General features: G+C 37.6%; 1 protein-coding gene across 1 annotated transcript; it reads left to right on the top strand.

The window, feature by feature from the left end:
* Positions 1 to 4,332: 4,332 nt before the first annotated feature.
* Positions 4,333 to 14,033, top strand: LOC135596622 (phospholipase D delta-like). Its single transcript, XM_065088704.1, has 10 exons — positions 4,333 to 5,390; positions 6,423 to 6,539; positions 7,580 to 7,774; positions 10,107 to 10,388; positions 10,470 to 10,538; positions 10,728 to 10,875; positions 11,989 to 12,137; positions 12,935 to 13,105; positions 13,191 to 13,388; positions 13,673 to 14,033. The coding sequence occupies exons 1-10, from the start codon at positions 4,452 to 4,454 to the stop codon at positions 13,964 to 13,966; spliced, it is 2,562 nt and encodes an 853-aa protein (XP_064944776.1). The 5' UTR covers positions 4,333 to 4,451; the 3' UTR covers positions 13,967 to 14,033.
* The last annotated feature ends 514 nt before the right edge of the window (positions 14,034 to 14,547 follow it).

Here is a 14,547-nt window from a genome sequence, read left to right as displayed (position 1 = left end):
AAGGCCTACAACACGGACCAACAACGATACCGCCACCAGATGATGTGCTATAATCGTAAACTATTTAAACCGTTATAGTTTAATTTATATCTAAAATATTTTTTTATATTTTATTTTTTTGTATTTTTTTATAAAAAATATAATATATAAGTCTTTTTTATCAAATCTAATTTAAGATATGTTAAAGTCCGTTTATGTGGCATGCTGACTTATAAAAAAAATTAATATAATGATATATATAATTTAAGTTTAAAAAAAAATTAATATCAATTTTAATCTATGTGGTTTTGATCATGAACCACTCAAGTCCTTATGATTTATTTATATATAAAATAATTTTTATATCTTTAAAAATATAACATATAAGACGTTCTAAATATTAAAAAAAAAACTAAGATCACCACTAATAATAGGAGAATACATCGTCGTGGAAGTGACGACCAGTAGCAGCACCGATCCGTTATTGCCTAATAGAGTATCATACGTATGCAATCTCTCCCGCTCTGATGACGAGCTCAAGAGCTTTTGGTTCTGCCTCAGGTATATGTGCATTAACCTGTTTAACGCTAAGCAAGAAGTGGTTTCCTAATCCCTTTTCCTTCTCCTCGGCGTCTTCGTCCCCATCGCTTTTCACTTCATCCTCTTCTACACCCTCACCTGTCATGCCTATAACGTAGTGGTTTATCTCTCTCACCTCCGCCTCTCGTCTCTCCTACCTCTATCTCTCTGTCTTCATCCGTCGTTACGACTTATATCACTTCCTCTTTCTCAACAAGATGGACCTTAATCATTTGTTAAACTTAAATTATATATGTTATTATATAATAATTTATTATTAGTCAGTATGTCACGTAAACAGACTCTAATATCTGTTAACTTATACTTGACACGAGGAGCTTATATGCTATATTTTTTAAAATATAAAATTTATTTTAGACATGAGCAAATCATAAAGACTTAAGTGGTCCATGATCAAAACTATATGAGTTAAAATAAATTTTAACTATTTTTTAAACTTAAATTATATATGTCATTATATTAATAATTTATTATGAGTTAGTATGTTATATAAGCCGATTATAACGTATGTTAACTCAGACTTGACGGGAGGGACTTATATGCTATGTTTTTTTAAAATATAAAGATTATCTTAGATACAAGTAAACTATAAGGGCTTAAGTGACCAATCAATAAAATCATAAGGGTTAAAATAAATTTTAACCTAGAAATATATGATGTTAGATTATGAAAGTGATATTATTAATATTATCATAAATTTATATCTAAAATCATTAAGTCAATTTTTGATTATCTGACTCAGAAATTGATTTGGAGTTAATCGGGATTCTTTTTCCACCCTTATATCGAGTGAATTTAATTGATACCATTCTTATCGATCTTCGATTGTACCAAACCCTATAAAATTACATCAGAAATTCTTGATAAGACCTCATGATGCCGAAGTCAATAGATGTTCAAATGATTCAACTCGTATTTATCGAAACATATCTTAGGAGCCATTTTATAGTGCTCCAAGTACCATTACTTTCGTAGCAATCACAAGTTATAGGAAAGGTGGTGCATCACTTTTGGATTTAATTATGATCATAGTGAGTCAAATATGAGGTACGATAATATTTAGTCCATTCAATCTTCTGTTGAGATGTTGATTATATGTCGATATATTAACCATGTGATACTAAGATATTGATTATGTGACGATCAGGTGTTTGATATGTGAAGATGAATTATCGATCGATCAGTATTACAGCATCAATCACGTGATGATGATATGTTAGACATGTCTCTACCCCTATATCAAAAACACACAATAAAATTTGTTTGAGTGGGTTAATTACATATTAATCCATCTAATTAATTATATTTAAAATTTAGATTTTTATATTTTTTAAAATTTATCGTTCATATAATTATGAAAGTGAAATATTTATGTCTATTTATATTTTACTAATAAAAATATAAAAATAAAAAAAAAATAAGTTTTTTTTACTGACGAACAAAAATGTCATTGAGAGCGATGAATGATTATTGTGAACGAGGAGAATGACAATGAGAGATGAGAGCCGCTTTATATATACGTTAATATCGACACATGGAGCGATCCTTGTCTCTAGTTATTACTCTCTTCAACATTAAAATTATTTTTTTTATATTTTATTTTCATATTTTCATTGATAAAATCGATAATATTAGTGTAAATAGACATAGATATTTTACTTTCGTAATTATAAAAAAAATCTATATAATTTTAAAAAATATAAGAATCAAAATACTGTAACTAACTATAGGATAAAAATATTTTATCTTAAAAAAAGTTTACTAAAGGCTTTTATTCGATGATATCTCCTAATTAATTTTTGCTTGGGAGCTTTTTTTTATTATTACTTTGACGAAAATATTTCTCCGCCACCATCCGTCCTCGATCGTCATCAGACCATCACTAGCATCGCCGCCACCTCCTCCTTGACCTCCCAATCCCGCACGGCTTCCAGCGTTGCTGCCGCCACCCTTTCCTCCATCAGTCGCCCCTCCGCCTTCGCCACGGCCTCCACCCCGCCCCTCCCGGCCATTGCCACCACACCGCCGTTGTCTCCTTCACAACCTCCGGCTCCCCCCCTTCGGTACCCACCGCCAGCCGTCCCCTCCTCCTCGCCACTGTCGCCAGCGAGAAGGGGCGGGGCCCCGTGACACCTCCTTCGTCAAAACTCATATTTTTCATGGGAAAATCTCCCGTCGCGACGCCATAGACTCAGCCACGACTAAAACCAATACCATGTCTCGCCATTCGGGGCGACCCTTTCACCGTGACGCCTATGTGACCGCCGCCCCCAATAGAATCGCCACCGATGGCAGGTCACCAACGAGAAGGAGTGGGGCGGGGTGGAGGCGATGATGAGAAGGTGGGAGCGAGTAGCGTCGACAGTACTGTTTTACCCAATGATAATGGTTGTTATGCAACGACATTATTTTATATCAGATGGAAGACATATGTCATGTAACCGTCGCATGAATGATGTTCAAAATAATCAATCAGATGCGAATTTTAGCGCACGCGACCTCGGAAGGGACCCATGAATCACACGGCGCAAGCAAACGGAAGCCTGCTTAACCAAGCCAAGCGATCCCATTCCACTTGCAACTTAACGTATGTACGTACATTGGAGGATTCCTCCGTGCAGTGCGCCAAAAGTCAAGCATCCTTCCCACTTTAATGGCTCCACTTCTAAGCTAACTCACGTCCCCACTTTGCGCCACCACCCACTCCTCCTTTATCCCCTCCTTCATATATATATATATATATATATATATATATATAAATCAATTACATACATCCACGTAGAAAACGCAAGCTTCATATCGACAACTTTGCCCCATTGGCTGTAGCCATGGGCCCCGCGGTGGGGCTCACCTCTCCTCACCAACCACTCTGCGGAGCCAAACCGGAGGCTCGGGATCTGGCATCCTGCTTCGCTGGTGGTTGCGAGTAAGGTGGGCCGCTCGCGGGTCCCATTGTGGTCCCCACCGCTGCCTCCAATCACCGGGGATAAAAAAAAATTTAACTTAAATATTTTCAACCTATTTATTAGGATTCTCGGGATCTTTTTTGTTTTTCTTATGCTGTATTATTTTTTCATACCTTTCAAGGAACATAATGGATTCATAGGATGAACCAATTCTATTTTTCTAATTATAATATTATAATATTTTAGAGGTACATAAGGATGTAATATTTTTAAATAGAATATTTGGACAGAAAAGATAAAGAGGCTATTTCCGGAAGATCGACTTATTTGTTATTAAGCGCAGCGCCAGGCTGTGGAGGCGTGGCGTCTCGGTGACGAACTGAGATCCGCCCGCCACAACCACCCCCCCCCCCCGCCGTTCGATGGGTCGGCGAGCCCACGTGGAAGGGTTGTTGTCCACCCGATGGTCGGGCCACCGTATCCGATGGCGATAGTGCGCATCACGAGGCACGACCCGCACGCACGTCGACCGTTACACCGGTTCTTCCCCCCGCGTTGAATTCGTGGAGAGTTGGACGCAGGTCGGTTGCGCCACCTCGCCGCGCCTCCGCCTCCGCCTGCGTCGTGGATGGGGTGGCTGGTAAAGGCAACGGCCTCACTGCGGCTCCCACGTGGGTTCCACCGCTGCGTGCAACAAGAAGCCGGGTAGGCTTTTATTGCGTCCGGTTTGGAGGAGGTGAAAAGTACTGCTGTCGAAGCAATGCCTCTATCGTGACGAGGGTATTTATGGAAATATATAGAATGGGAAGGAGTAATTAGGAGACTTCAAAGACCCTGTGAACTGGTTCGTAGTTTTAAGCTAGCTTTCTGTGTCTTCCTCCTTGGAAGGCTCCCCCCCAATTCCTGTTCTCCATCGGGACTAAGGGATCTCATCTTTGTCTCCTCTCGCCGACCTCCATCGGAGCGATGACGAACTCCTCCGCCGGTACGGTCGGTGGGACCGAGGAGGACGTCCTTCTCCACGGGGACCTCGTCCTTACCGTCATCCAGGCCCGCCGCCTCCCCAACATGGACATGTTCTCCGAGCGCATCCGCCGCTGCTTTGCCCCTTGCGCTACGCTGTGCACCAAATCCGACTCTGTCGGCCCCCGCGACCAGCACCACCACCGCCGCAAGATCATCACCAGCGACCCCTACGTCACCGCCTCCCTCGCCGATGCCACCGTCGCCCGCACCCGCGTCATCTCCAACTCCGAGGACCCCGTCTGGAATGAGCAGTTCAAAATCCCCCTCGCCCACCGCGCACCCGCTCTCGTGCTCCACGTCAAGGACGACGACGTCTTCGGCGCGCAGCACATCGGCACCGTCTCTATCTCCGCTGTCCACATCGCGTCCGGCGAGAAAATCCGAGATTGGTTCCCCATTCTCGGCCCCAATGGAGAGCCTCCGAAGCCTGAGACTGCCCTTCATCTCTCCATCGAATTCACCCCCGTTGCCAAGAAGCCAGAATACCAGCACGGCATCACCGGGGATCCGAACAAGCTTGGGGTGAGGGATACCTACTTCCCGCTCCGGCGGGGAGGGTCTGTCAAGCTCTACCAGGACGCTCATGTGAGGAAGGACGAGCTCCCGGAGGTCAGGCTCGAGAGAGGCGCTGTGTTTAAGCACGAGAATTGCTGGGAGGATATCTGTCATGCGATTCTTGAGGCGCATCATCTGATTTATCTGGTTGGCTGGTCGATATACCACGAGATTAAGCTGGTGAGAGAGCCAACGCGGCCCCTGCCGAACGAAGGTAAGCTCACACTGGGAGAGCTGCTCAAGTACAAGTCGCAGGAGGGGGTGAGAGTGTGCATGTTGGTGTGGGACGACAAGACCTCCCACGACAAATTTTTTGTCAAGACGGTAAGACCAATTCAATTGCAAGTTCTTTTATTCATTCGTTTGCTAGAACTTAGCATTAGAGTTGTAATTAGTATCTCCATCTTCATCCAATGGATAGTGACCACCCTTGCAGTCAAGAGAACCTTCTCTGTTTTCATCTCTTCAATTAATCCCGTCATGTTCTTTCTTGATCTGGGAGGGTAATAATCCTGTTGCATTGCAAATTACTAGTTCTTTTGTTTTCTAAATTATATCGCATTGTAAATAAAACTTTTATAGAGAACATGTAAAAGTTTGAGTATTGCTGACCGGTATCTAGATTTGATTGGCCTTTTAGAATCACATTCTTCTATTTACCAAGTTTTTTCATAGATAACCAATGCAAGAACTTAAAAAACATAGGCTTAGCACATTAAATTATGGTTTATCAATCTCTGCTACAAAGAATCACTCAGTTTCTGCACCCTCTTACATATATCGGGTCAGTAGATGGGGGTGGACATCTTATTGCTGGTGTGACCATGATCACAAATTTACCATTTTGTAATAATTCAAGACTAAGAAATTATACAGAAAGTTCGGCTAGAGTTCGGAATTAATTTGCCTACTTAATTATTGGAGAAATATTTTTAAAATGGAGAATATATGGAATTTTGATACATTTTGTAAAAAAAAATCGTTTGTAATTAATCAAAGAAAATAGCAGCTAAATTTAATGACACCCTAGATTTGTGGTTCATGATAAATGTCTTTCCATATAACCAAAGGATTAGGAACAAACCACAAAAAAATTGCAAAAGACCCATGTGAGTCAAGTTCCTTAAAAAAGTACATGTAAGGTGCCTTTTGAGGGTAGATAGCAACTCATATACTATCTAAAGCCTTAAATGATGTGTGACTATCTTGTAGTACACATTTTCTACAAAAATGATCATATGCTTTCTTCTACGCTAAATAACAACAAAGCTAAAGATCAGGCTGCTTCTGAGCCAACTATCATAGTTAGGCATTTTGATAAAATTTATTGATCTGCATGCACATATGCTTCTGCAGGGAGGTGTAATGCAAACTCATGATGAGGAGACCCGGAAGTTCTTCAAGCATTCCTCTGTTATTTGTGTGTTATCACCTCGTTATGCCAGCAGTAAACTTAGCATTTTCAAGCAGCAGGCAAGCTTTACACCATTATATTCTTCTATTCTTCTCATATATTTTAGTAAAATATTTAGGTAGGCCATTTGGCTATAGGTAGCTCGAAAGATCCTTTTAGCTAAAGATCAAATTACATGAATAATCATGTTATTGAATTACATAGCGTAGCACTTTATCTAGATATTTTTGGATAAATGCTTGTGTTCACATGATTTATTTGGAAAACTGCAAAAATTAAATGAATAACAGATTGGAAAAGTAACAAAATCTAGTTTTATGAGAATCAAAGTTGATGTCTTAACTATAGTTACGTTTGTATCTATAATCTATTAGGTTTGATATTTATGTGAAGTTGTGAACAATAAAGAATGATCAACAAGGTTAAAGTTGTGACTACAAACTATTTAGTGCATATTTATTTAATCATGTACCATCTGTATCCATCAGTTTGGTCTTATAAGATACACTAGAGCTCATATCATTTCAATTGAAAGTTTTCAGATGATACAAGTGCCACTTAATCTGGACAGGATTTTAAACTTGCACTGAGATAAGGCACTAAGTAATTCCATAACTGGGGCTCTCGCTGTTTTTAATTTCTTTTATCTATCGAGGATTTCCTCCATTGCTATGAATTAAATAGGGAACAATTTTGCCACCTGTTATATGTTGGATCCTAATATATTTTGATCTAAATTTTCCTCTGAACCAAACTGAATCGGTTCTATGATGATTTTAAGCTGGCATTCTAACAAAACCAATTCAGTTTGACCTATTAGAAGATTTGATAGGATATATTTTTGATTATGTGATGATGTGACTTTGTCTATTGTTTGTACTTTGTGTTTTACTTATCATCACTGAAAATTTCAATTAACAATATGTTTCTTTTGTTAACCATGAGCATTATCTATGAACACAAAATTTAGTCCTGTTTTGATTTTAATGTCTTTTGCTAACTAATACTGAAGTATCCTTATCTAAAAGAGTGAAAATTTACAGTTTTTCTCTTTTATTTTGTTTTGCAGTATAGTTACTTGTTTGTCCTCTTCATGCAGGTGGTAGGGACCCTTTTTACACACCATCAGAAATGTGTATTGGTCGATACACAGGCTTCTGGAAATGAGAGAAAGATCACTGCTTTCATAGGAGGCCTAGATCTTTGTGATGGCCGCTATGATACACCAGAACATAGACTTTTTCGTGATCTGGACACAGTATTTTTGAATGATGTCCATAATCCTACATTTGCTGTGAGTTTATTTGTCCTTTCTGATTTCTTCTTCTAAGCTCATGGTTTTTCAGATGCAACTTGCTAAGTTTGTTTATTAGGTAGACTGCATTTATTGGATATCAGATCTTAACAAGAATTTCTAAAGTTGGAAAACCATGTTTATGACTTATCTTTGTTGGTTGGCACTTGGCACTGCTGTCCTATCCACAGTTTAGTCATTGATATAGAAATATATGTATTGAGAATGTTTATCAAACTCAACTATGCATTTGAAAAAAAAGAAGAAAAACTTAGCTATGTATTGTTATACTATGCTATCATGTTACCAGTTTATCTGTTTAGCATTTTAGATTTTTCTATTCCATTGACCTTCATATCTTGACTATGATTTGTCATATTGTGTTGAAGCATGCATTAGATGACAAAGTTGATATAGGCTTCATGCGTGGGAAATTGTCAAAATAATTTTCAGAAACTTGATAATTTATATATTAACATATCTACACATTACCATTGATGCATAAAGTTTTATATTGAATATTTGATATTAAGCCATAAAGATCTAGAGATGCAACTTAGGGAATAAATTAACTATGAAGGAATTTTTTATTTTGTCATCTGGCTAGAAAAAAAACAAAGAATACTATTTGCAATCCCATTTTTACTATTTGCAATCTTATTTTAAAATTTTTAAATATTTCTAAACTATCTTTTTGTAAAATGGACGTAAATACCCTCTTCTTTTTCTTCCTCTTCCTTCTTCTTTCGCCTCCTCTTCTTCTTCTCCTTGGAGGACGGCATCGAGGGGGCGGTGAGTGGGGCCAAACGGTGTCAAGGGAGTGGTGAGTGGAGCCAGATGGAGTTGGCCACGACGGCGAGCAATGTTAGCGATGAGCAATGTTGGCAGCGAGTGATGCCGGAGTTAAGCGGCAACGACATTGGTAGGGAGAGGTGTCTGCACTGAGGATGAAATAAGGGGCCATGAGGAAAAAAAGGAAACGAAAGATAATATCGTAATACTGAGGTTGTAAATAGTAGAATAGTAGTTTATTATTTTTTCAAGGGGTTGTCAATAGTAAAAAGGGGCCATGAATAGTAATCTTTTAAAAAAATCATGAAACTATTTCAGATCTATCATTCATATATTTTATATAATAAAATTTTGAGAAAAATAACATGAAAAAGAAAAGAAGCACAAGAAAAAGAGAATATGTTCTACATTGAAAAATCAATGCAGTATTGACTTTTCTTAGGTTAACACACATAGATATAACACTTGGAGATACATTCATATATTTGGGTACAGTTAGAACACAATCCTTATTGTAACCATATCCAATATATCTTGGTTAATAAGATTTGATTATGAATGCTCAAATTTGATGGTTACACTTTTTGAGTAATGATATCTATCTCCAGTCTTACAAGCAACAGATTCAGACAGAAATTATCCAACCCCCTTTAACCCGGAGCATGAGGTACTTGAGTGAGGGTGAATGCACAGCTAATCTGATTCAGTGAGTGGTGGTGGTGGAGAGAGGCCCATGCCCAAATTTGTGGAAGGGATGTGTGTCAAGGGTTTTGCAAGATTTCATCAAGGGTTTGAACTGGTTAACTGGTGGAAACCTAAATGGTTTTTTAGGTTTTTGACCTAAACTGGTTGAGATTGATCATGATAGGGTGTGGCTTAGTATTTGGTGAAATAAGGTGGTTTTGCATCCTGGCCTTTTGTTGGATGGATATGTACTGCCTAGTATGGGAGTTTAAATGGTAATATTCATCACATGTTTCTTTACAGAATTTAGCTGATTGTAATGAATACATTGGGAGACTTGCTCAGATATGATTTTTTTAGAATAAAGCATCGATAAAGTATGAAACACCAATAAGTTGTTTGGTTGCATTTAGGTTCCTAGTATATGGTGTCATTTCTTTTCTATTTTTTTGTTAGTGGCTCACACATGCATATAATAGATAAATTTGTTGAAGTATACTGACAGCAATGACACAACTGAAGGAAATTGGAAGTTCATGATTAGTCGATCAATCAGCCGATAAATCCAGCAAGTTACTTTTAAAGGCCATTAGAAAAAAAAAGTTTGCACATTCGATATCTAGGAGCTTTGAGAATTTGTGGGATTTATGTAAATTTATCAACTTCTCTTTTTGTATTTTCTTGTAATGTTTGGCAGGACTTAGTGGTCCATACCTAGATTTTTTTTTAAAATGTGATCTATTAATTTGGCAAGCTACTCATGAAAAGCATAGACGAACATGTTTGGTCAATGATCTAGGAGCTTTCATGTATTATTGGTTTTATGTAACTTTTCATATTTTCTGGTTATGTTTAGGCAGGAACTAACGGCCCAAGACAACCATGGCATGATTTGCATTGCAAAATTGAAGGTCCTGCTGCTTATGATATCCTGAAGAATTTTGAGCAGCGCTGGCGGAAGGCTACAAAATGGCGGGAATTTAGTCTACGTTTTAGAAAAACATCCCGATGGCAAGATGATGCACTAATAAAACTTGAACGAATTTCATGGATACTTAGTCCTTCACCTTCTGTTCCAGATGATGATCCAAGCCTATGGGTTTCCCGGGAGGAAGATTCTGATCACTGGCATGTTCAGGTTGTACATAATTAATTAGCTGGTGAATAACTTCAAGCTTATTTCAAGTGTTACTTATAGCTTCTTTCTTTAATTTGTCAGGTCTTTAGATCCATAGACTCTGGATCAGTAAAAGGATTTCCCAGCAATGTCCAAGAAGCTATGAATGTGGTCAGTCTTTTGCCTTCACAATATACTAGCATCCTCCATATAACCATTAGATCTCTTTCATTATTAACGATTGAAGAATCAATTTTGTTTGTGCTCATGCGAGTACTTGTTCACAGTATTCTGCAGAAACTATATAGTTCTGATGCCTTTGGCTTTGTCTTGTCGACTATCTGTTATTCACTGTTGCAGAATCTTGTTTGTCAAAAGAATCTGGTTATTGATAAGAGCATCCACACAGCATATGTAAAGGCAATCAGATCGGCCCAACATTTCATATATATCGAAAATCAGTATTTTCTTGGTTCTTCATTTGCTTGGCCATCTTATAAGAACCCAGGTATGATTTTGCAGCAATTACATTGTACTGCATAAATTTTCAGTAAACAAGAATCATTTTAGTTTGGAGTGCCTTTGTTAGAAATCATGATATGCAACCACCAAGAAGTGCATATATGCATATAACCATATAATTCTCCATGATAGAAATTTAATCTCTGAAACCTAAACTCTCATCTGATAAAAGTAAAAAACAGAAGACCAACCACCAAGAAGTGCATAAATGCATATAACCATATAATTCTCCATGATAGAGATTAAATCCCTGAAACGTAAACTCTCATCTAATAAAACTAAAAAACAGAATACCAACCACCAAGAAGTGCATAAATGCATATAACCATATAATTCTCCATGATAGAAATTAAATCTCTGAAACCTAAACGCTCATCTAATAAAACTAAAAAACAGAAAACCAAAAGGCGACCATCTATCTTCTCTGTTAATAGCTGTCAGATGATCAGCCAATTAATAGTCTCTCTTAGGTATCATCAAGCACTCTAGAACTAGCTATTTTCTAAATCAAGGTTCTAGATTTTTGTCTGGTACCAATACCGGTTCTGGGCAGAATGGTTCGGTATGGTGGGGTGTATACAATATCACCACACCCATCCGATTGGAAGAGGAGGAGGTGGTAGGAGCCATGCAATGAGGTGCTGGAAAATAGCCATGGCTCATTGAGGAGGATGGGCAGTGATGTGGCTGGAGGAGGCAGCATGAGGCATGAAAGAGAGAGAGGGACAGGATACATGTTACAAGCAAATACTAGCAATTATCAAAGAATGATTCAAACATCGGGCAACATTTTGATAGGGACAGGATGCATGGTACTCTCACACTTGTTTCACAGATGGAAAGTTGACAACTAGATAAGTCAATTGCAGATAATTAAAAGTTTTATGATGCAGATGGAAAGTTGACAACTAGATAAGTCGTCAAGAATCATTTACTTGTAAGCGGTATCCACTTTTCATTCATTAGCATTTGACAGTTTACATGGTGTAACATAACACTACTATTGACAACATTCTCTTATGTCGAATTTCATTGTAGCTCCTTTCTGTCTCTATTGTATGCACTATGCACAATTCATTATCTCCCTTGGCATCAACAGGTGCCGATAACCTGATACCCATGGAGTTAGCCCTGAAAGTTGCCAGCAAAATTAGAGCGAATGAGCGATTTGCAGTTTATGTGGTTATACCAATGTGGCCTGAAGGAGATCCAAATTCGAATGCCGTGCAAGAAATTCTTTTTTGGCAGGTATTATTTAAAACCCTCATATATTCGAAAACTGATCCTCAATAAACAAAATGATGCCATTCAGCTTTTGATGAACTTAACCATTGCAATTTTTTATAGCCATTTTGATTACTTTTTGCTTTGTATTTACATCTAAATTCAGAAATTATTTGTGCTTACAGATCATAATTTAAGTACAGATTGAACTTAATTTCTATGGATTGACCATTTCTTTTCTTCCTTTTCTAGCTCATATCTTTTTCCATAGTGGATGCACATTTGGCGTTGCTTCATCCATCCAATATCATCCACAAATCTTTTCCTTGTTGGCTTATCAAATATGAACATCATGCGTAACATAAATTTTTATGGAAGGAAATTTATAAACAATGCTGCTGAATAATTCATGATGATGCTGCAACAAGCATCATTCTGCAAAAAGAAAAATATCAATCTTGATCTTGGAAATGTTATGAAGAACATGTTTGTTATTGCTTCAAAAGTCATTGTCTACTCGATAAGAACAATAGCTTCATAGGCAAAAGTCATTGTCTATTTGGATGATATTGCAAATGATTGTCCATAAAAGTAGAATTTGCTATGAAGCAATTGAGGATAGCTTTTAACTCATGCTCAAAAAAGGTTATTATCCATGTTTGGAGAATATTCTCGCACAATTCATGACAATATTGCATGTAAATTTGGCAGAACATTTTTGAGGGTGTTTATGTTGATCATATGACATCATTTCTTGAGACGATGCAAAGTTGATCCTTCCATCTAATATAATTAACTGTTTATATTCATGCTCATTTCAGGGCCAAACAATTCAGATGATGTACGAAATCGTGGCACAGGAGCTTAAATCCATGAACCTTGAAAATGCACATCCCCAAGACTACCTTAATTTCTATTGTCTTGGCAACCGTGAAGAAACACCAGCAGATAAACTGCAGCAAGATGATCAATTTCTGGAAAAATCCCCAGCGGTAACATATCCATGACATAATTTGACATTATGTTTTAGTGTGCTTCGGGACTAATACGTAACTATTCCATCTTGAATAAGCTCAGACTTTGTCCCAAAAGTTCCGGCGGTTCATGATATATGTTCATGCAAAAGGGATGATTGTAGATGATGAGTATGTGATAGTTGGTTCAGCCAATATTAACCAAAGATCTTTGGCTGGTTCAAGAGATACTGAGATAGCCATGGGAGCCTATCAGCCTCATCATACATGGACTAAGAACAGAAGACATCCACACGGCCAGGTTAGTACCATTCATAGTCTTTTCATGTCCTTGTCGTTCTATATCATCATATATATTTGAAAGCTAGGAATGCAATTGTCGAATTATTCTCGAGCATTCATTATATAGCATCCCTGGCATGTAAGATGGCCTGTTATATCTTTCTCCTGCTGATCAAAGAGAGCATTCATTGATTTCTACCATCTTTTTGAGAGATTTTCCAACATTATTTGCAATTGTTTTTTGAGAATGCAAGGTATTATATCAAGCGTTTTCTATGTTAAAGAAAATTTAAACTGCTACAGGTATATGGATATCGGATGTCACTGTGGGCAGAGCATATGGGGATGTTAGATGACCGCTTCGAGGAGCCCAACAGCTTGGAGTGCGTAAAATTCGTAAACAAGACGGCCGAGGATAACTGGTCGAGATATACTGCTGAGGAAATGACGGCGCTCACAGGTCACCTACTAAGATACCCTATTCAGGTGGAAGCTGATGGTAAGGTGGGTCCCCTGCCCAACCATGAGTGTTTTCCTGATGTTGGTGGGAAGGTTTTAGGTGCCCCTAATGCTCTTCCTGATACACTAACCATGTAACATGTTTAATTTGATTGCGATTGTTGGAAACCCATCCACAATAAAAGGTCCTTCTAAGATTGTGGCATTTGGAACTGTATCCTTATCATTATTTGAGTGGGTGGGTAAAGAACGTTGAAAGGTTGCTTCTGTATATTATTGAGTGGGTATAGAAGGTTAAAATGGGTAAAATTGAGTTTGAACCGTACAATTCCAATCCTTTTTACCATTATCATTATTATTACTAACTTTGTAGGTATCGATATCGATGTCATTATCATTAACATTATCAATACTATTATTAATATTTAATACTATTACCAATAAATAAAAAATAATTTTATGATTATCAATATCAATACTAATACCAATACCATTGCTAATAATAATATCAGTACTATTACTAATATTACTATCGATATCTTTATTAATACCAATATCATTATTAATATCATTATCAATACCAATATCATTACTATTACCATTACCATTATCATTACTCGTATCATTACCAATATAATTATCAATATATATAATAATATATATTCGATTCCTTTCAGTTTCTATAATGTCCTCCTCAAAGTCTTTTATTTTAGAAAAAA

Source organism: Musa acuminata, chromosome BXJ1-1, assembly GCF_036884655.1.
Source record: "Musa acuminata AAA Group cultivar baxijiao chromosome BXJ1-1, Cavendish_Baxijiao_AAA, whole genome shotgun sequence".
Taxonomy (NCBI): Eukaryota; Viridiplantae; Streptophyta; class Magnoliopsida; order Zingiberales; family Musaceae; genus Musa; species Musa acuminata.
Note: the sequence above shows the minus strand (reverse complement) of the source record. Positions and strands in the feature narration are given on the sequence as shown.

Coding starts and splice junctions, on each gene's coding strand:
- LOC135596622 (XM_065088704.1), top strand. CDS start 4,452: ATGACGAACTCCTCCGCCGGTACGGTCGGTGGGACCGAGGAGGACGTC. Junction 13,106..13,190: donor TTCTGGAAAAATCCCCAGCG/GTAACATATCCA, acceptor GAATAAGCTCAG/ACTTTGTCCCAAAAGTTCCG. Junction 13,389..13,672: donor GAAGACATCCACACGGCCAG/GTTAGTACCATT, acceptor AAACTGCTACAG/GTATATGGATATCGGATGTC.